Raw genomic sequence first — 27,625 nt, forward strand, 5'->3', positions numbered from 1 at the left:
TACAAGTCCGAAAATTCGAGAGCAGTCACATGTTACTCAGAGGTTATTATCGAACATTTCAGATAAGAAAATATATTTCATTAAAAAATACAAGTACGTGTGAATGATCCTTATCCAGTATTCATTGATCATTAACAATACTTAACAATAATACATAATATATTGAAGCATAGGAAAATTTTTTAAATTTGAATTTACATATTGGAAGTTAGCAAGTATGGTTACCACTATCTTTAACAATGACTGTTCTTTTCTCTAAATGCTAAATTACGTAATAGTTTACTTTGTTGTTTTAGGTTACAATATCCGTTGAACGTAACAGACGACTCCGAAGTATCTGACTTCTTCATGACTGTTGCGTTCGCATTTGGATGGGCTGTGCAATATAATTCAACTCTTGGTTTAATCGACGATTACTGCAATGTTATGCTTAATGAAATTCTTGGAGCTGAAATTGATCGCTATGCAGAAATCTATAAAGAAGAGATACGCCGCGCTGACACTTTCTACAATAACTATAACTCAACATCTAAATTATTGTCATGGAAAGATCGTAAGAAATAATTTTGCATAATTATATGTGCATTTTATGTTGTATATTGTTTCTATACCAGACGTTGAACTCATTGGAATACTATTATATGTTCATATTATCTATAATGCCATCTTCACAGGATAATATGCTTTCTTTCACACATATTGATTTAATATCCCCAGTAACGGAAACTGCAAATTACATATAAGTAATTATAAATTTCATTTAAATATCAATAGAAATCTTGGTAACAAAATTTGAAGGATGAGCACCATGTTGATTGTTTACATGTTGCTGCTTCTGCGCAAGCATGTAGTGGGGGATTTGTGCACGGAGAGACATTTTCATCAAGGCAGAATGCTTAAAATGATATGTAGTTCGTAGTAATATAAAGTGAAGTTAAATAATTAGTTTGGACAAAAATTTTAAATGTTAAGGGGTAATTCGTGTTTTCAAATATAATAGTATAGCTTCATTAAATTAAATTTTTAATTTGTGACTGCACTCATTACTTGCAGCCAGGCATGGGTAGGCCCTCCGAAATATCACATTATATATAAAGATAGAAGTTTATTTTTAATATTTTTTTTTAAATAATAAACTCGTATAGTTATCATTGGTAAAGAACGCGCGAAGGTACAGTGTCCCCTTTACATATAGCAACCTGCGAAACATCAGATTATAGTTAAATGGTTTAGTTTTTCTTCTATATACCAGTATTGTATAATAAATGTATATAATGGCTGTTGGTAAAGAACTTGTGATCGATACAGTGCTCTCTTTGCATAAGGTGTCGTATGAAACTTCACATTATAGATAAATGATTTTTTTCTTATTCTCCTATACACAGGTCTTGTATTATAAATTCACGCAGTTGTTATTGCTACAGTATAGGTAAAATTAAAGAGTAAACAGATATGCACAAAGTTATATATCTATAAAACAAAATATTTATCGTACAGACAGTAAAGCACTTAACATGTGGGTCTATTTGGAAAGATAAAACAGGAGTCACTTCCTACTGCTACGCATTTATTGCCAAAAAAGATTCTAGAATCTAAGTGCAATCGATATACCAAAATTTATACAATTCAAATTTTCGTTTCTTTTTTTCCTTTCAAGTTCTTTATTTACAAATTTGACTCTTGTTGTGTATTTTAGAGCATTGCTCGGATAAGCAGTGCCTATTGGACTTCTAACATTGATAGCTATATTGATTTGTTGGTATATTTAGCTTCACCTTGTTTCACAAAAATTTTATTAGAAGAACCATAAATTGTTTGTTTAGTAAAGTGGTATTCACACCTTAGCCATTGTTAAAACAATTTCGGTACTTTTTTTTTAAGAAAAAAGGGAGTATATATATGGTTCAAACCTCGAAAATGGTTGAACATAAATGAACCGAAAAAAAAAACTCAAATAGGAAATGACATGGGGCACACTGAATGGTGTTGTCGCGGTGCTCCCGAGGGCCGCCCTTCGTGGGGTCCTAGGGCCCAACTTTAAATTTTAAGAGGGCGTAGTGGCTCAGTGGTAGAGCGTTCATCTCTGGTGCTTGGGGTCCCTGGTTTGATACCAGCTCAGGCCATGTTGACCTTGTGGTATATAAACACCGTGCTCGGGGATTTTCTCGGGTTTCATCCCACTTTTTTCATTCCACCATTTCATTCATTTCTCATCATCAAAGAAATGGCAACCAAGATCTTTCATCAGATAAAACTCCCAGTCCCACTAATATGAAAACGGTTGGAGATAAATGAAGAGTCAAAAAGTGAAACAGGATAAAAATAAGCAGCAGGTCAAACAATGTTGTCACCGTGCCCTCAGGGCTGCCTTTCATGGGGGCCCAGGGCCCAACTTAGAAATTTTAAACGAAATATTTGTCAAGTGATACCTCGTTCGATAGATCTTCATACACTAAACAGCGTTGTGGCAAAAGATTGTTCACATGGGTCGCCGTTTTCAAAATGGCCGCCAAGACGTTGTATCTGTATCAGATACAATGTCCAGTACCAGTAATTTGAAAACGGTTGGAGATAAATGAACAGAATAAAACTTGTATAGGAAATCACAGAGGGTATTTATTATTTCACGGCTCCAGAATAATGTAACGGAGAAAAAGATGATTAAAGTATAAGTGAGATAATTCAAAAGAGGAAATCTAATTGTTAGAAAATTATCTTTCCGATCTCCCTCCGTAAGTGGGTGAAGCGGGAATGAATGACAAAATCTCAAATGAGAATCCCACTTTCACTTGCAATGGGTATGGTTTGTCTGAAATATTTGTGTGTACAAGTGACTGGTACTGTAATGAATAAAAATAAAGCGAAATTTGCTTTCAAGTTTAACACCCATTTGTATTGCAAAGTGAGATTGGATGGGAACAAAGAAGCAACTGAAATGAGAAGCAAATGTTTTAGTAATAGATTTTTGGAACTTACAAACATTTTGCCCATTCCTTCGCCCCTGATAATTTAACGCAATGAGTGGAAGATGTTTGGGAGGCATCTGCATCAGAATGAACCGTTTCGTTACTGAGGATCACAACTGAAATTACCACTGAATTAACTTTCATTGTTATTAATTGCAAAACACCTTCTACTGAAAATATCGCCTGCTTAACTGTTACAAATATTTGCTTTAAGATACTAGTTGCTTAACTTTAGAAACTTTTCCGTATTTCAACAAGAACAAATGTAAGAAACAGGTTTACAATTTTAGTGTTACATAATAGAACAATAAGATAGTAAAAACTCACAAATTAACAAACATCAATGAAAATGGAAGTCAAATATAATTAGCCAGAGATTAATATAATTTCCCGATACTAAGGTGAGCATATATGTTGGTGTCTCTGCAGATTATATTAGGCTGGTGCCAGTGTAACGGCAGCTTTCACACCTTGTGAGAAACAAACTAGCAACACAACACAGGAATAAACTAGGTGGCGTGCCTTAAAGTCACAAACACAATATTTATTCTACAAACATGCAGGAGTATCATGACACTCACTAGGCTATATGTTGTTGATCAGAGTCGTATGGAGGTACACCATGAAGAGTACACAAGTACAAATGATTTCTTTTACGGCTTCAAATTGGTACATTCTGAACAACAAACGCATAAAATTTTAACAGCACGTTTCAGACTGGAATTACGAATGAACGCATAATTTACCATTGGGTCGTCAAATTTTGTTTCAGTGACATTGTACTGAAAAATGAGATCGCGGATATCAATCAACATCGTGTTCGTAAGAGCTTCTCAGGAATATAATGAAAGCCGATCCTGGGAATATGTTCGAGCTATTTACGAACGAGTTAGGTATGTACAGTGAAACTCCTCTAAGTTGGACACATGCGATTCCTTCGAAAACTGTCCAAATTAGAGGGGTGTCAAAGATAAAGGGGTAGAGTTTTGTAGCATGGCCGTGTTAGGTAGAAAAGCGTCCTACATTATTGCGTGCATCAAGATGCTATATTGTAAGCAGAACAATACTTGCATATCATGTTGATATTGTTGAATACTCTTAAGTTGAGGGGTTCAACTGTGCATCATAGGCCTACCATTGTCTTTTGGCGTATCTGTGTAACCGGTAAGGTGAAAAGTACAAACTGTATTAAGTTGAATTGAGACCAGAAAACAAAAAACGTCCTCTAGTTATGTGCATTTCTCTGAATACATAAAGACAGCTTCGTAAATAGGATTGTCATTTCAGGTACAAACTGAAACTGCTTTGATAATTTTGAACGACCTGTAAAATATTTAGATCTTGATCACCATCGATTATTTTTTCCCCTAAACTTGCTAGAGTTTTATTATTGTATAGCAGTCTATTGTTGGATCCATGATGTTTATCTCATTCATTGGGAAACTGTCAGCGTTGAAAGTTACTGTACTTGTTTGAAAAAAAAAAAATGATTCGCAAACTTGCCAGCTGTTATCTAGCAATGATAAGCATACCAAGTGTTTTCACGTTCCACAAAAATTCCCGCCAAAATATCACGCAAAGGAAAACGAGTTAGAGTATGAAACAGACCCTTATCCATCGTATTCTCACTCATTATTACCTCTTTCTTCATCTCGATCACTTCTTGAGAAGGAACGCTACCTTGGTGAGCGGGAGGTAAAAATGTGTGGTAAATAATGTTTTCATATCCCAGATTTTAAGCTTCTTTCGTCACGGAATCCGATCGTTTACTGGAAAGAGTTATTCGTTGTAAACGTAAACCATTTTAATTTGCCAGAATTGCAAAATTTTTGCTTTTACTTTCCTTAATGACAACGCATACGTGGATATATCATCTGCACCAACCTAATAATATCTCAGTCCAACGATATTTTGTCTTAAGTCTTAAAACAAGGCACAGAATTCATTATGAATCATGTTTTCATAAGCGAACTTCAAAAGTTAGATGCAATAATTTGAGGAATGATCCAAAAATGGATCAACAGATTACGATCTTCGAAAATAATTAGTTTTTGGATTAAGGGCCACAACATTTTTGAATGGTCCCTAAATCGAGTTTTCATGTTTATCTTCTTATTTTATTTTTTACGGGAATAGGCACGTTAAACTGAGTTAAGTGATAATTTGGTTTAGCTACAGTATATGCAGTTCTCCAGATATTGGATATTTTGATCCCAAAAAAATAAAATACTTTTCGACTAACATGTTACACATATCTTTGGCTAAGAATTGTTTGTATGAGGTAGTAATTATATCATGTAAATTTAATTACTTGCAGTTGGTCAATGGACATATCAAACTTGTACTGAATTTGGTTTCTACCAAACAACTGATTCAGAAAATCAACCTTTTGGAAATAATTGGGACGGAAAATCAAACCTAGATTATTTCATTGAAGTGTGTCCATTTTTGTATGGAGCAAGGTAAGTTTATTTTCTTCCTAGAACGCTCAGTTCCCTTAATATTTAATATAATATTTTGTCAATTTTAGTTTCAACTTTAGCCTTTGATCATACAACAGAAACTCTATAAATGAATAATCAGTCCTTATTCTGAGACTTTATTTGACTCAAGGTTTTCATCGACTTCCACAAAAGACTAACAGAAGCCTGAATCACTTCAAAATTGGTTCGAACATTGGTAATAAACTAAAGGATGTAATTTCATGATCTTTCCACCAGGTGAAAAGTTTGTTTTATCAAGGCCTCACAATGATATTTCCGGTATATGTTTAACAGTCTATTGATACCACGTATTATATTATAACCAACACCTCCCTTATGAATTCTGCTCACTGTGTCTCCCCTGTGTTCCTCCAAAATACTTTATCATTACTTAAGTTTAAGGAAACCTAAAACGCGTAGTTTTTCATAGTACTACTTTCATAGTTTTGAGTAGCGATTCCAGAAATAGCACAAAGAATTATAAGTCAGCTTATGTGCTGCTTTTCGGTCAGAACATTAAGAAGCAGAGTCTTTCCTGATCCAACTCGGCAGTCGATAAACATACCAATTGAATACTCGTTAGTTCGATGATTCTCTATGCAGAATGTGGCACAGTCAAATTCATCTTTCTTGTGTTTCTTGAGTTTACGGAGCCATTCTTTGATAAATAAATTAGTTGTATAACTGGATACTATTCGTAACAACCAAATATGGTAAAGTCATATTGAATAAGAGAAATATCATGTTCAGAAACGTGTGAGCCATGCCGTTGAAGGGTCCTGTCTGCTTCACATAGTGCTACTGTGTACGCTCGGTAAGTTTTATAAGATTTTCTCCTAGTACACCTTCTGTTAGTAAATTATTAAGTTTTCTGCAAAAGAGCACCCCAGCAACGAGAAGAATAACATTCAATTTTCCAAATCGGATGGCAGTTATGAACTTTGAAGTCTCTTCTAATGCTTTTTTGTAGTCGTCTCATCATTTAGCAATTCCAGAGCTATTGCAACAGCCTGTAAACTAGTTCAAAGTGCACCATCTAAAGATACAGCAGGCTACTCAAACCCTACATGGAAAATTGTTCAGGAGCATGCGTAAGAAAAATTGTTCTTCCCTACTAGGAAGTTTCCAAATTATCATCAACAAAAACTCCTCATGCTGCCTCTTGGTCATGATTTTTTCCATAAGGATGCAAAATTACAGAAATATTATACGAGCTTGGTCGCTGCACAACATACCATTCAAGAAAGTCAAAAATCAAGTTGTCAAATTCAACTGGCATTGGTCGAAAGAATTACAAATTCAAATTAGAGCATACTCTGGTAATAGCATATGCTTCGTGGCGCTGTTGGAAGACAATAGCGTGATACTCTTTCAAAGGCACTTGCCGCTGAAGTACATAGATTCACGGCGAGACATATGGAATTACATGTGCAGGCAGCTTCACAGGTCCTAATGTAGCGTTTTGTAGCTTAGAATTCGACTTCATCGTTCAACTTGCTCGAAAAAAAAAAAAAAAAACAAACAAACGCGAACCTCACTCAGTTCGTTAGTTAAGTATTTGAAAGTGCACTATGTGAACTTATGAGTGGAAGAAATTTTAAGGTTTATATGGTAGTCATATTTTAGTACCAGAGGCATTATAATGCATGACCCAAAAGACTTTAACCTACAGACCTTTAAATGGACGTGATTAAAGCAGTGTTAGAACTATCTCCTCTGTAGTGCGCCAACCATCTCTCATTTACATTTCTTGTTTGACCATGAGGCTAAGGGAAGTGTTTGGTATACTTTTTATCCTTGCGATTAAGAATTCCACAAGGGCCGGGCATCACAAAAGTCAACAGAAGTTTCTTCAGTTAGCCGTCTGCCTCCTCCAGTGAAGAAATGTTAACGCGGAAAACCTGCTCAGAGTCACTGTTACGTATCTAACCCCTTCCACTATTTTTAAGACACAATTGTAAGAGGTGAGTCACGCTTCTTGTACTTCACTACACACAGTAAACACACGTTTCAATAACATTGCTGCACTTCACAAGTCAAATCTCTAAAAGATGTAACTCTAAAACACGATATATAAAATTGGGGGAAGCTTTAGAACCCGAAGAAGTGAGCTCGACAATTGCAGTCCATTTCGAAATAACATTATGGTAGAGGAATATGAGGTCCTTTCTAATCATGATACGATACTATGTTATGCATATACTTGGTTTTCATACACGAATGTATCTGGCCCACATGTGAAGTTATTCTAAAACTAAATACAACCAGGAATAATGCAACCCTTAAGATTAATAGTTTCATCTGATCTCTCACATTGTCTCCGTGTTTATTTCTCAATACATGCATTTGCTGTTAATGCAAAGGAGCATAACGCATACTCGTAGAGCTATAGTTTCTCTGCGTGCAAGAAAAAAAACTAGCCTCTTCTATTTCTCACGGTAATACATACCTACGAGTCCATCCTCGGATAATCGTCCCGTCGCAGAAAACCTTGGTTCTGACAATAACAGACTTTGGTAATATTTTACTTGAGTTTTTTTTTCCTTGCATCCAAATATTCGAAATACCAGACAGAAGTATCGTGTGAATACAGGAAAGGGTACTGCTAAGATTTGTGTAACGGATGGAAGATGTCAACAGTGTGCAGTTTTCTAGCCCCGATTTCCCAATAACAATATGGCTGGACCTGTATATTTTCTTTGTCCGTACTTACGATGGAAGCTATTTCTCTTCCTCTAGGAGCATCCCATAAAAAAAAGTCTATGGCTAAATCCACAGGCAGGCTCAAATAATAAGTAAACGTTTTTAAGTAAATCTCTAGCATATATGGAATGACTAATTCTTTTCTAAAACATGCAAATTTATTTCAATGAATAGTAATATAATTAAACAAGCAACAATAAACTAGATGTAGCTATAAACTAGATCTCGATTTACATCCGAATTATTTGCCTATAACTTTGAGCTACTGTGTTGCTCTTTACTAAAAGAGCACTACTTCGTCTCCTTGTCTAATGCCACATTGAAAACAAAGATTTTAAACACAATTGAATTTGATGATTGTCTGTATCTATGAAAGAAGGGAATAGGGTACACGTCTTAGGTAATAAAACATTAAGAATAATGTATAACATTCAAAAGTTATACAGTTCGCTGGAGAAAAAATGTGAATAATATGTATTCCAGATCTGGAATTAAAGTATTGTAGAGAGTGGAATGAGGAAGATCGGATCAACAAAGGCAAACAGCTATTAGACTGAACTATGGCATTTAAAATTCACGATGTAGGTTATACAGTTCTAAAATAAATGCTGAAATAATTAGAAAATGGAAGAGGTTAGCACAGAAAATGTTACATGAGGGGTGTAGATGCAAAAGTATCATCTCCAATTTTTTTGAGAAATTGAGTTAGAGGTGGAACTGTATTGTTTTAAGTGTCCCTGACCGAGCGGTGAAGTCTGTTTGGATCACAATCTACATTCTCCCAGTAAAAACTGAAGGCGAATATCACAATTTTTGCAAAACTTGCAATCTCCACTACCCGGTGCTGTTCAAAAATGACACTCTCCACCCATCCAATCAGAGGCCCGCTCTCGTCAGAGTTGCCATGGCGACCGTGTCGCTTGCCTGAAGTCGTTCCATACTTCCTCATTAGTTTGTAAGAGTCAACAAGTCTGTACTAGTTCACTAGTTCACGTTCATTTTCAAAACTTACTATCTCCAATTTTGAAACAGTAAGTACAAAAAATGAGGAACTTTTTCTGGAGAAAATTTATGTTCAATCCTCTAATATTGCTACGACCTACTATGCCAAAAGATCTGTACGTTAAACTCTTATGGGGTTTACGAGATATCAATTAATGGCTCGTCCTGATAAACTCGGCCGAGGGGAGATTGCCACTTTTGCATCTACACCCCTCACATATACAAAAGTCTTTAAAATAATAGTAAGTGTAATTCGGCAAGATAATAACATTAATACGGTTATATAAACCTATAACCTACTGTAGAGGTAATATCAGTTCAAAATTTCTTGACGTCGCGAATTTTGTCGACGAATTTTAAGCTTAAAATATATAAACTGGAATGGAGAATGGTGGAAACTTAATAATGGGGAACTAATAATGGGTATAACAACAAACAAACATTTTGCCATGCCATCAAATCTAGGAGGTTTAGATCGGCGGGTCACCTAGCCAGAATAGGAGAAAGTAGGAACGCTTTCAAAGTTTTAACTGGAAATCCAAAAGGAAAACGAGCATTAGAAAGACTTGGGTGTAGATGGGAGGAAAATATCAAGATTGATCTCTTAGAAATAGGAATAAAAAGTAGAAAGTGGATCTAATTGGCTAAGGATAGAACCCAATGGAGATCTTTTGTGAACACGGCATTGAACCTTCAGGTTCCATAGGCCATAGAGTTAGTTATTTAGATTATTGGCAAGATTTTAATATTTATACACAAGCAAAGACAAATAGAAATCTAAAATTGTGAATATAACCAATAATTATGCTTTTGAGAGGTTTAGCAACCAGAAAATGCGAGATAGTAATATGCATTGCCATGTCAGAGCAAAATCTACTTTCGATTCTTATTAAATGTGTTTGGTTTTAATTGGGTCATTTCAAACGTGTGAGACTTTATCACAAAAAGTATACTACTTCTTATCTTAATTACTACTTCTTACGCCGTCTTCTTTCCTTAGGTTCCACATTAAAATGAAATCTAGATATTATGATGGCAAATGCGTTGATAAAACGGGAAATGGAATATCAAGAACCATGTTTCTAGAACTTTCTTTCTGTATTATTTTATGTAGTGTAAACTAACCATTAACACTCGCCCAAGTTATATTTTATTTAATTAATACTTCACTTACAGCTTCAATGAAACCTTACTAAACTACGGGATAGAAAGAACGAACTTAATTTATGGAGGCCTGAACCCAGATCTAAGCAGAGTAGTGTTTGTCCACGGATCTATAGACCCGTGGCATCCCCTGGGAATTCTAGAAGACTTGAATGAGGATGCACCTGCCTGTATATAGAAGGTAATTTTCTTATAACTAATGATAACTAATAACAAAAACAAATGTATTAACTGATCACAAATCAATTGACATTAGATATAAAGGAGACTATAATTTACGAATGTAAGCACTTCTTTGAACGTAGATTGTTTGCAGGTAAAGAGCAGAATATGATTGCGTAATAATGTAGGGATGAAGCGTTATGCTAGCTATTTAAAGTTAATTGAAACACGCTTTGGCATAAGAGACAATTCATCAAAATAAATGTAACAAGAATTGTATACGAGTTGAATAAATTGTACGAGCCCATTGGCCCACTATAAGATATTGGTGCGGAAAAAGAGATCGCAAATTAACTACATGGTTCAATTACTTTAAATATATCAACGACGCATCAAACTACAAAGTTGGTGATTTATGGTAGCAACCTGATTGCGTACATAACACGTTCGCTGGGATATTCATACCAATACACATACATTCATTCGGAACATTCGGAACCAAACATTCGGAAATAAAATTTACAAAAAAAAAAAAAAAAATGAAATCTTTAAGTTTTACGTCTCACAGTTATGCCGGTTAGACTAAAGGAGACGGTGATGATGAGTTGGAGTGAAGAAGATGGTAGGAAACGGGAGAACCCCGAAGAAACCCACGCACACAGTTTTTGTCCACCACAAAATCCACTTGGAGGGAACCAGAGACCCCACTCGCCAGAGGTGAATGCTCTACCAGTAAGCCACCGCGGTCTAGGGATGACCAGATCCTGATATTTTTGGATCCGGATATCCGGGCACTGGGTTCGGATCCGAGATTTCGGATCTTGGATCCGGATCCGAAAATCTGGATCTTGGTTCCGGATCCAAAATTTCGGATCTTGGACCCGGATCCAAAATTTCGGATCTTGGACCCGGATCCTAAAACCGGATCTTGGATTCGGATCCGGATCCGAAACTCCGTGTCAGAAAATTCGGGTGTTCCGAATCAGCAAAGTTTTCGAAATTATTGATAAAGTGATTTTCAATCCTATGCTTAAAATAAGATTTTAAGACACTTGTGGTATGTGATCGTGTGACAGCTTTGCGTTATCTTCATTCCATTGATATTTGGTTTTTGTGCCTTAATATGTCACAATTACTCCAAATGTGATTGACTAAAACTGTCGACTTTAGTGAGAGCAATCTCACTGTCAGATTCGATTCTAGTGGAAATACTCGATCGAGAAAGTAGTAAGTCTTTTTTAAAGCGGTTGTCCTGATTGAAATTTGTCCTTTGTTTTCTGTAACACTAGTCAAATGCTGAGAGGAAATCTTAGTCTCAAGCTCAAACTTCTTCATTAGGCTCAGGCTGCTTATTTTCCTAATTCTTTCTGAGTTATTGTGGTCACTGAATGGGGCCATTTCCTTGTCGTGCTGGGCTAGGCCATAGCTAATAGAACAGCCCATAAAATACAGATCAAATCAAATTAAGGAGCAACTTCCTTTTCTTGCTCTTGATTAGCTTTGTTTTTCTTCTTCTTTAAAAATACGTTTCTCTGTGACCGTACTACCCCAGTTAGTATTAAGAATTGTAGTAGAGATAATGTTCTAAATGTCAATTAATGTATCAAAATTAATGTATTAATGTAGCTGTATGTGTATACAAAATACCATATGGAGCCTCGAGCAGTAATACGTATCTTTATAATTAGTAATCCACTACTATTAAGTCTGCATAGGTTGTATAAGGAGCTATATCATTCATGCAAGCACATAGGCGGATCCAGGGGGAGGGCAAAACATCGTGCGCTCCTACCCAGCGGCAACATTAACAGTGTACTTTAGTAGTAATTTGTGGCAATTTCAGATCATCTAAGTAATTTTTCACTGCTGGCATCCCCAACCACTCCCCTAAGAATCCATCCGCCCCCTCCAGAAGTCAGTTCTGGATTCGCCCCTGCGCAAACATAATATTCAACTCATTCATACTTTTTGTTGGCTTTTTAAAATGTTTATTTTAAATAATAGTCATTTCTCGTGGTTACTTATGCAATTTTGTCCACAGGTATACATGCAATTTCCAGTCATTACGCAAATATATTTATATACTTACTAGACTGCGGCTAGTTGGGGCTTCGCCACTAGACCCCCGTTACTACGGCCTCGCACCACAAAAGCCTCTAATCATAATCAATTTAAAAAGAAATGTCTGGGGATTCGCCCTTAGACCCTCGGATATCTTATTTGATCGGCCTACGGCCTCGCACCTCGTAAACTTACAACCATACCGAATCTCAGTTCAAATATCAAGGTGTAGTAATAACATTCCGGTATCCCGAGATATACCGAATTTCAGTGCGAGTACGTGGGGGATTTCCCCCTAGCCTAAACATTTGCTCGGTTTACGGCCTCGCACATCATACGCCTGCAAACATAACGATTTTTTGTTCAAATAACAAGTTTCATTTCTCTAACATTCCAGGATTCCGAGATATAAAAATATTTTCTTCCCGACCCTTTTCTTCCCTTCTAAGACGTACATAAAAAAAACGCTTAAGTGAATATCTAATTATTTCAAATGAAAAGCCGAAATACTAAATTCTATGCTCCTAACCTTCAGAGGTTCCCAGATATCGACATGTTATTATAATAATTACAATCCCCATCCTCTTTCCTTTCCATCTCTTTTCATTTCCTTTTTACTTAAACATTAAAAAACACTGAAACACATGTCAAATTATTTTCAATGAGAAATTCAAATACCAAAATTCAAGTCTGTAACCTTAAAGGATTGAACATATTAATACAATAATTGTAATCCCCACTTAATTTTATTCCCGCCCTTTTTCTTCCCTTCTGGGCCACATATAAAAAACACGTTGCAATACGTATCTAATTATTTTAAGTGAGGAGTCCAAATACCAAATTTCATGTTTCTAACCCTTTAGGTTTCCGAGATATAGGCATATTATTATACGAATTGCAATAATTGCAATTTCCACAACTTTTTTACTTTCTACATCTTCCCTGCCCCTTCTAATTTAAATATCAAAGAACACAAAAAAGTATCAAATTATTTTCAATGAGAAACCCAAATACCAAATTTGAAGTATCTAACGTCAAGAATCTCGGAGATATGGCCATTTTATTGAAATATTTTCCACCCCATTTCCCCCTTCCTCTTCGAATTTCCCAAAGTCCTCCCTTAGTGGTATCCTACGTCACAAACCCTACACACTGTCCAAATTTCAAGTTTCTAGCTTAAGCGGTTTGGCTTGTACGGTGATCTGTCACTCAGCCACTCAGGACTTTGCCCTTTTTATATAGAGAGTTTTAAGATTTTGTGGGAAAGCCATGGATTTTGTTCTAAGACCGCCAGTGTCTTAGAGATGTAATAGCTTTGCGGTAAACTTTAATCAATCAACTGACTGATCTGCGTTTATATATTATGTAAAATACCTCTTATCGTATTTATTTTGCTATTAATAAAAAATAGAAATAATGACGAAAATTCAAGTACATCCATGATTTTAGCGCAATGCTCCAGGAGTTCAGATCATTGGATTAATCATAAGAGCCGACTGTATAAGATAGACTACATTAATTTCCAATGTGGGGCAAAGAAAATATGCAGCATTACTATGCAAAAATGTGAAAATGATATTTTGATGTAATCTCTTGTCATTTAAATTGAATTGTCTTCCCACTGAGTTAGATAAAATTCACCTAGTAACTTTTATATATATTTTATACATATTGATATTTTAGTTCTGGGTCTGAATCTAAGGCCTAAAATATTCAAAACAGGAGTCCAAATCTGAACTTCGAAATTTCGGATCTGGATCCAGGAACCGGACCCGGATCCAATATCCGAAACTTCGGATCCGCAGCCAAGATCCGAAATTGCGGATCCGGATCCAAGATCCGAAACTTCGGATCCGCATCTAAGATCTGAAATTTCGGATCCGGATCCAAGATCCGGATCTTATAGGATCCGGATATCCAAGATCCGGATCCGTCTGGCCATCCCTGCCGCGGTCCCAACATTCGAAAATAATTAACAAATTTCAGAAACACTGTGTCAATGTTCTTGACTCAGTCCTAATTACAGAAGTTTTTTTTTCAGTTTGAGGATGGAACTGCCGGTACATTGGGAAAAAATGAAAAATAAATAAAATCTGCTAATGTAAATATTATCAGGACTATTCTTTCTTTACTAGGCCATCATAATCCGTGTAATGTGGGTTCCTCTCACTTCGACATGGCGCGTCCTCAGATGGCGGATCAAGGAAACCTGTAGATATATATGTTAGCTAATACTATATTGAATAGGCAGTCACGGACAGGCAACAAGGGGTAGTCTATCAGTTTTGGGGATTGATGTGAGCCTAACAACAACATCCTCCAAGGAAAGACACTTGTTCAAAAACATTCACAGAAGTATCGGACAAGGGCTGATAACTTGGCACGACCTCAGCAAAGTAAAATGGACATGATACTTGAAACATGGAATATAAGAAATCGTTATAGGACATTCACGTTAGAATCTATAACGAATAAGTTAGAGAAATATAGGATGGATCTACTAGGAGTTTAGGAAGTTAAATGGGAAGGAAAGGGAGCAGTGAAGTCTGGAAACTTTACAATATTTCACGAGGAGGGAACTAAAAATCACCACCTGGAAACAGGGTTTTTCGTTCACTAAATAATAATATCAGCAAATAAACGGGTTGAATTTGTTAACGATAGAGTTTCTCTTATTACTCTTAAGGGTAGATGGTGTGATATTCTTGTTCTAAATGTACATAAACCAACAGAAGATATGAATGACGATATAAAAGACAGTTTTTAAGAAGAAGTAAAACGGGTATTCGGCCAACTTCTGCAATATCATATGAAAATTCTATTAGGGGATTTTAATGCGAAGGGGGGACCAGAAGAAAAGTTGAAACCAAATATAGTGAATAAGGTCTGCATAAGGAAGGTAATAGCAACGGTGTTAGACTCCTGAACTTTCCTACACCCAAAACCATTATCATAAAGACTACAAAATTCACACACTGCGACGTTCATAAATACACATGGACCTCACCAGATGGAAATAATAATAATAATAATAATAATAATAATAATAATAATAATAATAATAATAATAATAATAATAATAATAATAATAATAATAATAAATAATAATAATAATAATAATAATAATAATAATAATAATAATAATAAGAAGAAGAAGAAGAAGAAGAAGAAGACGAAAATTGATCACGTTTTATTTACGATTGGTCGTTCAGAGAAGCTGACTGTGACACTAATCGTTACCTGGCAGAACGATAATCAAAGAGAGATTGCTGTTGAATAAAGGAAATATTCAACATCTAAAATGGAGAGGTTAATTTCGGGGAATTAAAAGAGAGCTTGGCGAGAAAGAAATACCATATTGAGGTGTGAGGCATACCATACATCAATTATTTATTGATTTCAGTAAGGCTTAGAGCCAATTAGGAGGAAAACATTGTGAAATATTCTTACAGAATGTGGAATACCAAAATGCCTAGTTAGATCAATTAAGATGTGTTTAATTGAATGCTCAAGTAATGTCAGAGTAGCAAAATTTATGTCTATGAGCTCTCACGAGGAGAATGGTCACAAACAAATAGATTCGTTGCTGTCGCCATTATTATTTAACTTTGTTCTGGACTACGCTATAAAGAAAATCAAACATAGCAACCATGGCCTACAGGTGAATGCTATTTATCTTGTTATGGCGTATGCTGGCGGTGTAAATATGATGGAGAATGATAGAACAAGAATGGAAAGAAATGCAGAGGCATTTTTAAAAAGTTGGAGGCACATGCTTTCTGGAAGTAAATGCGGAGAAAACAAAATACATGGAAGTTTGCCGGGATTGTAATACTACAAATTATGGATGCGTCAAAATATCAAATAATACATTTGACAATACTTTCAAATATCTGAGATCAATAACAGCGCAAAATAATAATCACCAAGAAATTAAAAGTCGTCTGAAAGCAGGGAATTCGTATTATTATTTAGCTCAAAATCTTTTGTTGTTGCGAATTCTTTCGAGGAATTTGAAGCTTAAAATATATAAAAGGATAATCATTCCTATTGTGCTGTATGGTTGCAAAACATGGTCGCTTATTCTGATGAAAGAACACAGACTGAAAGTATTTGACAGTAACATTCTTTGAAGTAGGCCCTATATTGGGACCCAAGAAGATCGGGAATGGGAAATGGGGCGAAACTTCGTAAGAACAAACTGCATAATTTATACATTTTATCAACTATAATAGAGTCATCAAGTCTGCACTGAAAAAATCGTTGTGTTATTTCAACGACATGCCTATGTGTTACACGATTGTGTTAAAATATAATACAAACAAGTGGTTAGAACAACTCACTCGCCATTTGGAGTTGTGTGTCAAATGCCGGTAGTTGAAATGACACAGCCTGTGTGTTAAATTAACACAAGTGTAGAATCTTCGGTGTTGTTTTCTGCCTGATTGCCAAATATGTTGGGCATCTAATTATAACCCCTTATGAATTGAAACTATACACAAACACAGTAGAAAGAAATACTTAAACAAATCTAGGTATACGCAAAATTTCATCTTCCATATTTGATAAATTTATTGCTTCTTTTTCTAAGCGATTATGTACTAGAAGCAACAAACGCATCAACTTTATTAGATGGCAACTGTCGCCGATCATTTGAAAGTGAATATGGAAGAACTATAAAATAAAGTAAATAGACAGTCGTCATTTTGTTATAAAATTACATAGCGAGCAGATTTTATCTTATCCCGAACGGTTATCGTCGAATATACGCGGCTTAAAGGAGCACTCTGATTAGCCATATTCAAAAGACCTCAACAATTTATCCCTCTACAAGCGACGTTTTCTTCGTCGCCTCCGTGGCCAAATTGGAAGAGCACGCACCTAGTAATCAAAAGGGGGTTCGTGCCCTTCCCCCCGGCAGTGGAGTATTTTTTTTACTTGCTAAAAATGTTTTTTTTTTAGACCCAGCATAATGTAAACACATTACGCAAATAGGCGATTTAACATATTTTGGGGGAGCAATTTTGTGGTTCATTGACGCTTACGGCACGGCTAAACACGGCTTAAAGACGTAACACATTTCCTGTGTTAAACGCCAACATCACAGGGTCTATGCTGAACTAACACCGCATACTGGCAGTCACGCTGGAAGCACTGCCTTGTGTTAAAATTGAGTTGAATTAACATAGCCCTTTTTTACTGTGTAGGAGGCTCGGTTGGGCAGGTTGTGGAGGTAGATTGGAAGAAATTAGGAACGCTTTCAAAATTTTGACTGGAGATACAATATTAAAACATCCTTTAGGAAGACATAGGTGCAGATGTGAAGAGAATATTAAGATTGGTCTCGTAGAAATAGGAATACAATGTAGTCACTGGAGCCAGTTGGATAAGAACAGAAGTCAATGGAGAGTTTCTGTGAACGCGGCATTGAACCTCCGGGTTCCATAAGCTATAGAGTTTTTTTAGGTAGGACATAATAATATTTTTCTCTGCTGGTGTGGTTTCTTTGAAAGTAATTGTTCATTATCACGTGTTGGAAACTCCGAAAAATAGGTAAATAACCTTGCCACTGAAACAGTAGGCGTTATTTTCTTTGGTGATGGGAATGATGGATGCTTCCGTTGTTTGGACTGTTGTTCGGTTTTGAACTGATATTGGTCAACCTAACATTCGTCTAAAGTGTTAAATCACGAGAGAAAATAGCCCATATAACGTTCAATTAGTTCCATTTTTTTTTTAATTTTGTGTTGTATCCAGTGCTCATTTTGCAAGGGTCAGAAGACATGGGCTTCTTGGAGCTAAAATCTATGATAAATAATGTACCTTACCGTGAAATATACTCTGACATTATTTTTTTGAACTACATATACTGTATTAGAACTGTGTACTCAATTTTGGTGTGTGGTACTGAGTTACACCATAACCTGTTTCTCCGTCTAAAGTAAATAACTAATAATACATTCATAAATACGCAAAATATCTCGATTTTTACTAAACAGCTATGAAGGGAGACGCATGTTTCCCGAAATATGGCACAGAACAGCATAAGATAGTATTTTAATTGCTTTTCTTTAAAAATTTATACATTATAGCAAGTTACCGTATTTAATATTAAAAGAGATTACATTGTTTTTTTGCAGTTCCTTGCATTCAATCAATTCTTTGGTACAATGTGTAACTAAATACTCACTTGAGTAATAATAATAATAATAATAATAATAAACTTGAACATACTTCCATGCTTCTGGACGTTTTCATTGCTGAGGTATACGAATGTTTCTAAATGGTTGTTAAATGTTTTACTGTTACGTATGCAATACTCTTCTGAAATATGGAGCTTCTTCTTGGCTTAGGGTACGCGCCTTTGGCGTGGGAGACCGAGGTTCGATTCCCGGTGGGAGCTCAAGGGGTTCGGATTCCACGTTAATTAGTAGGTCCCGTCTCATATAGCCTCGCTGCTGAAAGGGACGTTGAACTCCAAAACAACAACAACAATCTTCTGAACTATGGATAATTATGTTAAATTTATATATATGAAGATGTGGTCTTAAATGGGTTGTACTACCTTGAGGGTTCCGAAAATATTTGTCTCGTGTTTTCACTTTGTTCTGACTTTCTTTTATAATTATATAAAAAATAAATAAAACATCCTAACGATATTAGCACATCCTTTACTAACGTCACTGTGTTCTTTTCAATATGTCATTATTGAAATTGGTTCTGCTTGGACGAATGTTTATGAGTAAGTAATAACTGCACATTTCAAAAGTAGCATTTCAATATATAATTATTTTATTTTTCAGGTGAATCCCATTGTGCAGATATGAATCCACCTTCTTCAAATGACTCACCTCAGTTACAAGCTGCAAGAGCAAAAATTCAAAATTTGATCGGGAAATGGATTCTGGAATAAATCATCATTGCATAGAAGTAGTGTAAATGGTGTGAATGAAGTTAAAAGCAATACCTCCTAATTATTAAATGTATGAAGTTTGAAGCCAATGCAATAGGAACTCGAAAATAACTGTAGAGTTGAAGAAGAAAATGTTATCAATAAAATTAGTAAAAGAAACGACTCAATTATTTTCCATTATTCCCTAATTTTCACAAATTCGCTTCGTATCGTACGGTAATTACACGTAATATTTAATCAGTATTAGTGTGCATGACATTTTAGTTTCTTATAACTTCCTCCTAGCGCACCAATTTCAATTGTCCTAATATCATTAGTATTAAAAATAGCCACCAACAATTTTGCTTGTTATGTTTTCATTTTTTTAAAAATATATGTAATTGACACGGTTCCTTTTCGTTCGAATTTCCATTTTTTTTATCTTGCTAACAGTGATCATTAATCTTCACAGCTCTGTTTCAAAATTTACTAATTTTTATGTGTCTTCTATTTCCGCAGAAATAGCTACATTGATTGTTAACGAGAAGTTAAAACTTCAATTTTCTGTCATAAGTCTTAAACGCAATATTTTGGTAGAAATGTCAGTCGAAATTATAGTGGCATTATTCAATATATGTAATTCTTACGTCTTCTGCTTTTCTATGCAAACATTTCTTCCGTGTAGTTTTTTTTTTAATTAAATATATTAGTCCATGTTTAAGTAAAATAATGAAATAAAATTATAAAGTACAAAACGTGCAGTGATCTAATTTTAACATTTTTCTACATAGATAATAATATATACTCGATGTTAATTCCAGAACAGAAAAAAGTAATCATGTGGCTATTCTCTTTATTTACGCCAAAGAGGTGCAAGTTTCTACATGTGCTTTCAGCACCATGTGCTGACTATAAACAAACATTAAACAACAACCACGAAGACATCATCGATCATCGCCGACGATCACAAGCGTGAAAGACTAATATAGTCAGCAACATTCCTGGATAAAATGAGCTAGAAAACCGCACAAGGCATTAATCTCCCCCGATTGTTCACTACTTAAGCTTTCTTGGATCACTGGTCTCTGAGAGCTCCTTTATCCTAGGTGCATTTCGCCAGCCCCCCCACCTTGGAGTTTCGAAAAAAAACCTATGCCAATCGTTTGTGCTACGTTTGTGCCGGAATGTACCGCAAAAATTTTCGTTTGTACCACTTCCGGTACGAAGTTATAAGGGTTTTAAAGTGGGGGGGCTGGGGAAACGGCAGCCCCCCCACCTTGGAATTTCGAAACGAAACCTATGCCAATCGTTTGTGCTACGTTTGTGCCGGAATGTACCGCAAAAATTTTCGTTTGTACCACTTCCGGTACAAAGTTATAAGGGTTTTAAAGTGGGGGGGCTGGGGAAACGGCAGCCCCCCCACCTAGGAATTTCAAAACAAAACCTATGCCAATCGTTTGTGCTACGTTTGTGCCGGAATGTACCGCAAAAATTTTCGTTTGTACCACTTCCGGTACGAAGTTATAAGGGTTTTAAAGTGGGGGGGCTGGAGAAACGGAAGCCTCCAACCTTGGAATTTCGAAACGAAAACTATGCCAATCGTTTGTGCTACGTTTGTGCCGGAATGTACCGCAAAAATTTTCGTTTGTACCACTTCCGGTACGAAGTTCTAAGGGTTTTAAAGTGGGGGGGGGCTGGAGAAACGGAAGCCTCCAACCTTGGAATTTCGAAACAAAACCTATGCCAATCGTTTGTGCTACGTTTGTGCCGGAATGTACCGCAAAAATTTTCGTTTGTACCACTTCCGGTACGAAGTTATAAGGGTTTTAAAGTGGGGGCTGGAGAAACGGAAGCCTCCAACCTTGGAATTTCGAAACAAAAACTATACCGATCGTTTGTGCTACGTTTGTGCCGGAATGTACCGCAAAAATTTTCGTTTGTACCACTTCCGGTACGAAGTTATAAGGGTTTTAAAGTGGGGAGCTGGAAAAACGGCAGTCCGCCACCTAGGAATTTCAAAACTAAACCTATGTCAATCGTTTGTGCTACACGTGTGCCAGAATGTACCGCAAAAATTTTCGTTTGTACCACTTCCGGTACGAAGTTATAAGGGTTTTAAAGTGGGGGGCTGGACAAACGGCAGTCCGCCACCTAGGAATTTCAAAACTAAACCTATGTCAATCGTTTGTGCTACACTTGTGCCGAAATGTACCGCAAAAATTTTCGTTTGTACCACTTCCGGTACGAAGTTATAAGGGCTTTAAAGTGGGGGGCTGGAGAAACGGCAGCCTCCAAACTTGGAATTTCTAAACAAAACCTATGGCAATCGTTTGTGCTACGTTTGTGCCGGAATGTACCGCAAAAATTTTCGTTTGTACCATTTCCGGTAGGAAGTTGTAAGGGTTTTAAAGTGGGGGGGCTGGAGAAATGGCAGCCTCCAAACTTCGAATTTCGAAACAAAGCCTATGGCAATCGTTTGTGCTACGTTTGTGCCGGAAGGTACCCCAAAAATTTTCGTTTGTACCACTTCCGGTAAGAAATTATAAGTCATTTAAAGTGGGGGGCTGGAGAAACGGCAGCCTCCAAACTTGGAATTTCAAAACAAAACCTATGCCAGTCGTTTGTGCTACGTTTGTGCCGGAATGTACCGCAAAAATTTTCGTTTGTACCACTTCCGGTACGAAGTTATAATAGTTTTAAAGTGGGGGCTGGGGAAACGAAAGCCTCCAACCTTGGAATTTCGAAACAAAAACTATGCCAATCGTTTGTGCTACGTTTGTGCCGGAATGTACCGCAAAAATTTTCGTTTGTACCACTTCCGGTACGAAGTTATAAGGGTTTTAAAGTGGGAGGCTGGAGAAGCGGCAGCCTCCAAACTTAAAATTTCGAAACAAAACCTATGGCAATCGTTTGTGTTACGTTTGTGCCGGAATGTACCCCAAAAATTTTCGTTCGTACAACTTCCGGTACGAAGTTATAAGGGTTTTAATGTGGGGGGCTCGGGAAACGGAAGCCCCCACCTAGGAATTTCAAAACAAAACCTATGCCAATCGTTTGTGCTACGTTTGTGCCGGAATGTACCGCAAAAATTTTTGTTTGTACCACTTCCGGTACGAAGTTATAAGGGTTTTAAAGTGGGGGGCTGGAGAAACGGCAGCCTCCAAACTTGGAATTTCTAAACAAAACCTATGGCAATCGTTTGTGCTACGTTTGTGCCGGAATGTACCGCAAAAATTTTCGTTTGTACCACTTCCGGTACGAAGTTCTAAGGGTTTTAAAGTGGGGGGGGGGCTGGAGAAACGGAAGCCTCCAACCTTGGAATTTCGAAACAAAACCTATGCCAATCGTTTGTGCTACGTTTGTGCCGGAATGTACCGCAAAAATTTTCGTTTGTACCACTTCCAGTACGTAGTTTTAAGGGTTTTAAAGTGGGGGGGGGCTGGAGAAACGGCAGCCTCCAACTTTGGAATTTCGATACAAAACCTATGCCAATCGTGTGTGCTACGTTTGTGTCGCAATGTACCGCAAAAAGTTGCGTTTGTTCCACTTCCGGTACGAAGTTATAGTAGTTTTCAAGAGGGGCTGTGGTAACGGCAACCCTGCACCCAGTAATTTCGAAATGAAACCTATGCCCACTCTTTAAACTACTTTTGAACAGGAACGTTTCGCTAAACTCTTTTCTGTACCACTTCCGGTACAAAGATTCGAGAGTTTCAAACTACGGGGCTGCCGTTTTCAAACCCCTCTGAGTTTCGAAACGAGACCTATGCAAATCGTTTAACAACATTTGTGTCGGAATGTATCGCAAACATTTTTGTTTGTATCACTTCCAGTGCAAAAGTATGACAGTTTTAACTATGGGGCTGCCGTTTGCAGAACCCCCATCTTGGAATTTCGAGATAAGACTATGTCAATCGTTTGTGGTACGTTTTTACCGGAATGTACCGCAAAAAAAAAAGTGCCTGAAGTTGGCCCCCCACCTCTTCCAAATTACACCAAACGTTGCACATCGTTAATGCATCGTTAGTGCACGTCAGTGCATTTAGAACTAACGTTAGTGCTATCAGCGTTTACGAGATATTGAAGAATTTGGTGGGGGACTAACTTCATATGAAGTTAGCCCCCCACCCATCTTTATGCAGACAGATTTTCACTAAACATAGCGCATCGTTAGTGCATCGTTAGTGCACTTAAATACACTAAGCACTACCGTAAGTGCTACCATATTTTGTGATTATTCAAGATTTTCGGTGGGGGGCTAACTTCAGAAATATCAAATTCTATACAAATAGAGGTAGAAACATGGGGTTGACGGTAATCGTTAGTGCATTGTTAGTGCACTTAAACGCAATAAGCACTAACGTTAGTGGTACCATATTTTGGGATTTATTCAAGATCTTTGGTCGGGGGCCAACTTCAAAAATATCAAATTTTATACAAATAGAGGTAGAAACATGGAGTTAATGGCAATCGTTAGAGCGTGATTAGTGCACTTAAATGCACTAAGCACTAACGTTAGTGTTACCACATTTTGAAATTTATTCAAAATTTTTGGTGGGGGCCATTTTCAGAAATATCAAATTCCATACAAAGTGTCAGTATTTTCAGGAATCAGTAACGAATGCACTAATTACTTTGTTAGTGCTTGAAGAGGGCGCAAATTCACGCTGACCACCAAAGATATTTTACTTGTAGCACCTACACTAATTAAGCACTAACGTTAGGGGTTGGTGCACGAAGAAGCACTAACGATGGACTAAGGATTGTACTGGAAATGATTTTTAGTGCTTTTTAATTTGGCAGAAATTTGACACAATGAAAAACTCCCCTTAAATTTCTTATGTGAGTTTCCTGAGATGTAACTGGATATAACTACACTTATAGTGAAGCACTAACGAAAACGGCTCTAATTTTTTCGTTATCGGTTGAAGTGGGGCGCCAAGTTCATGAAAGCTTCCAAAGGTTTTTTTACTTGTAGGACCTACATTAATGAAGAACTAACGTTAGGTTTTAATGCACTAAGAAACACTAATAATTTCAGTAGAAGAGGTCATTAGTGCTTTTGATTTTGGCGGAAATTTGACGCAATGAAAAATTCCACATGAATCTCTTATGGGATTTTTGTGGCATATAATTGGCCATATCTACATCAATAGTTAAGCATTAACGGAACTATGAGTGTTTTGCAGAAGCGCTAACGATACATTAACGAATGGACTTATTTTTCGTTACTGCTTGAAGTGGAAACCAAGTTCACGCTGGCCCGCAAAGGTTTCTTACTTGTAGCACCTACACTAATGAAGCACGAAACTTAGGTGTTGGTGCACTAGGAAGCACTAATATTACAAGGAAAGAAAACTTTCGAATTTATCGTGAACTTAGCCCCCACTACAAGCACTAACGAAAAAATTAGTTTTATACGTTAGTGCATTGTTAGTACTTCTAGAAGATACAAGTAGTTTCGTTAGTGTTTCACCATTAGTGTAGAAATGGCCAATTATAAGTCTCAAAACTCCCATAAGAAACACATGGGAAATTATTCATTGTATCAAATTCCCATCTCATTCAAAAGCACTAATTACCTCTGTTAGTGCAATTGTTAGTGCATCGTAATTGCTTCTTAGAGCACAAACACCTAACGTTAGTGCTTCATTAGTGTAGGTGTTACAAGTAAAAAAAACCTATGGGGAAGTCAGCGTGAATTTCGCACCGACACTTTAAGCACTAACGGAAAAAATAGTCCAATTCGTTAGTGCTTCTATAAAGCACTAACAATTTCGTTAGTGCTTCACTATTAGTGTAGTTATGGCCAATTACATATCACGACACTCACAAGAAATTTAGGCAAATTTTTCATTGAATCAAATTTCAGCCAAATTCACAATCACTAATGATCTCTTCTAGAGCGATCGTTAGTGCATTGTTAGTGCTTTTTAGCGCATCTACACCTAAGGTTAGTGCTTCATTAGTAAATGTGCTACAATTAAAATACCTTTTGAGGCCAGAGTGAACTTAGCGCCCCCACTTCAAGCACTAACTAAAACTTAGTGCCATTCGTTAGTGCATTGGTAGTGCTTCTGGAAAACACTAACAATTTAGTTAGAACTTCAATATTAGTTTAGTTATGGCCAATTACATGTAACGAAACACATAATAAATTTATGGGAAATTTTTCATTGCGTCAAATTTCCGTCAAATTCAAGAGTACTAATGATCTATTCTAGTGCAATCGTTAGTGCATCGTTAGTGCCTCTAGAAAACACTAACAGTTTCGTTTGTCCTTCAATATTAGTGTAGTTATGGACAATTAAATGTCACTAAACTCCTATAAGACATTTATTGGGAATTTTTAATTGCATCAAATTTCCGCCATATTCAAAAGCACTAATGATATCTTCTAGTGCAATTGTTAGTGGTTCTTAGTGCACCAACCCCTAACGTTAGTACTTCATTAGTGTAGGTGCTACAGGTACAATATCTTTGGAGGGCACGGTGAACTTGCGTCAACTTCAAGCACTAACAAAAAATTAATGCCATTCATTAGTGTATTGTTAGTGCTTCTAGAAAGCACTAAATGTTTGTATGAAATTTGATATTTCTGAAGTTGGTCCCACCAGAAATCTTGAATAAATCCCAAAATATGGTAATGCTAACCTTAATGCTTAGTGCATTTAAGTGCACTAACGATGCAACAACGATTGTCTTTAACTGCATGTTTCTACCTCTATTTGTATAGAATTTGATATTTCTGAAGTTGGCCCCCATCTAAAATCTTGAATAAATCCCAAAATATTGTAGCACTAACGTCAGTGTTTAGTATTTTAAGTGCACTAACGATGCACTAACAATTGCCGTTAACTCTATGTTCCTATCTCTATTTGTATAGAATTTGATATTTCTGAAATTGACCACCCCACCAAATTTTTTGAATAAATATCAAAATATAGTAGCGCTAACGTTAGTGCTTAGTGCGAATAAGTGCACTAATGATGCACTAATGATTGCTGTTAACACTATGTTTCTACCTTTATTTGTATAGAATTTGATATTTCTGAAATTGGCTCCCCCACCAAAAATCTTGAATAAATCCCAAAATATGATAGCCCTAACGTTAGTGCTTAGTGCTTATAAGCGCACTAACGATTCCCGTTAACTCAATGTTTCTATCTCTATTTGTATTGAATTTGATGTTTCTGAATTTTGCCCCCCACTTTAAAACTATTATAACTTCGTACCGGAAGTGGTACAAACGAAAATTTTTGCGGTACATTCCGGCACAAACATAGCACAGACGATTGGTATAGGTTTTGTTTCGAAATTCCAAGTAGGGAGGCTGCCGTTTCTCCAGCCCTCCCACTTTAAAACCCTTATAACTTCGTACCGGAAGTGGTACAAACGAAAATTTTTGCGGTACATTCCGGCACAAACGTAGCACAAACGATTGCCATAGGTTTGGTTTTGAAATTCTTGGGTGGGAGGCTGCCGTTTTCCCAGCCCTCCCACTTTAAAACCCTTATAACTTCGTACCGGAAGTGGTACAAACGAAAATGTCTGCGGTATATTCCGGCACAAACGTAGCAAAAACGATTGGCATAGGTTTTGTTTCCAAATTCCAAGGAAGGGGTTGCCGTTTCCGCAGCCCTCACATTAAAACTCTTATAACTTCGTACCGGAAGTGGTACAAACGAAATTTTTTGCGGTACATTCCGGCACAAACTTAGCACAAACGATTGGCATAGGTTTTGTTTCGAAATTCCAAGGTTGGAGGCTTCCGTTTCTCCAGCCCCCCCCCCACTTATAAACCCTTATAACTTCGTACCGGAAGTGGTACAAACGAAAATTTTTGCGGTACATTCAGGCACAAACGTAGCACAAACGAATGACATAAATTTTGCTTTGAAGTTCCTAGGTGGGGGGCTGCCGTTGGCCCAGCCCGCCACTTCAAAACCCTTACAACTTCGTACCGGAAGTGGTACATACGAAAATTTTTGCGGTACATTCCGGCACAAACGTCGCACAAACGATTGCCATAGGTTTTGTTTCGAAATTCCAAGGTTGGATGCTTTCGTTTCTCCAGCCCCTCCACTTCAAAACCCTTATAACTTCGTACCGGAAGTGGTACAAACGAAAATTTTTACTGTACATTCCGGCACAAACTTAGCACTAACGACTGGCATAGGTTTTGTTTCAAA

General features: G+C 36.8%; 1 protein-coding gene across 1 annotated transcript in view; it reads left to right on the forward strand.

Moving 5' to 3' along the window:
* LOC145674264 (putative serine protease K12H4.7) overlaps positions 1-19,501 on the forward strand; it is a 50,522-nt gene extending 31,021 nt beyond the window's left edge. Inside the window, exons 5-8 of the mRNA XM_081744099.1 lie at positions 297-553; positions 5,284-5,428; positions 10,331-10,488; positions 19,345-19,501. Of these exons, the coding sequence (XP_081600225.1) occupies positions 297-553; positions 5,284-5,428; positions 10,331-10,488; positions 19,345-19,454 (670 nt within the window). The 3' untranslated portion in view covers positions 19,455-19,501. The remainder of the gene's footprint in view (positions 1-296; positions 554-5,283; positions 5,429-10,330; positions 10,489-19,344) is intronic.
* The last annotated feature ends 8,124 nt before the right edge of the window (positions 19,502-27,625 follow it).

This window comes from Thermobia domestica, chromosome 17, assembly GCF_964235325.1.
Source record: "Thermobia domestica chromosome 17, izTheDome1.hap1.1, whole genome shotgun sequence".
In the NCBI taxonomy this organism is placed as follows: domain Eukaryota; kingdom Metazoa; phylum Arthropoda; class Insecta; order Zygentoma; family Lepismatidae; genus Thermobia; species Thermobia domestica.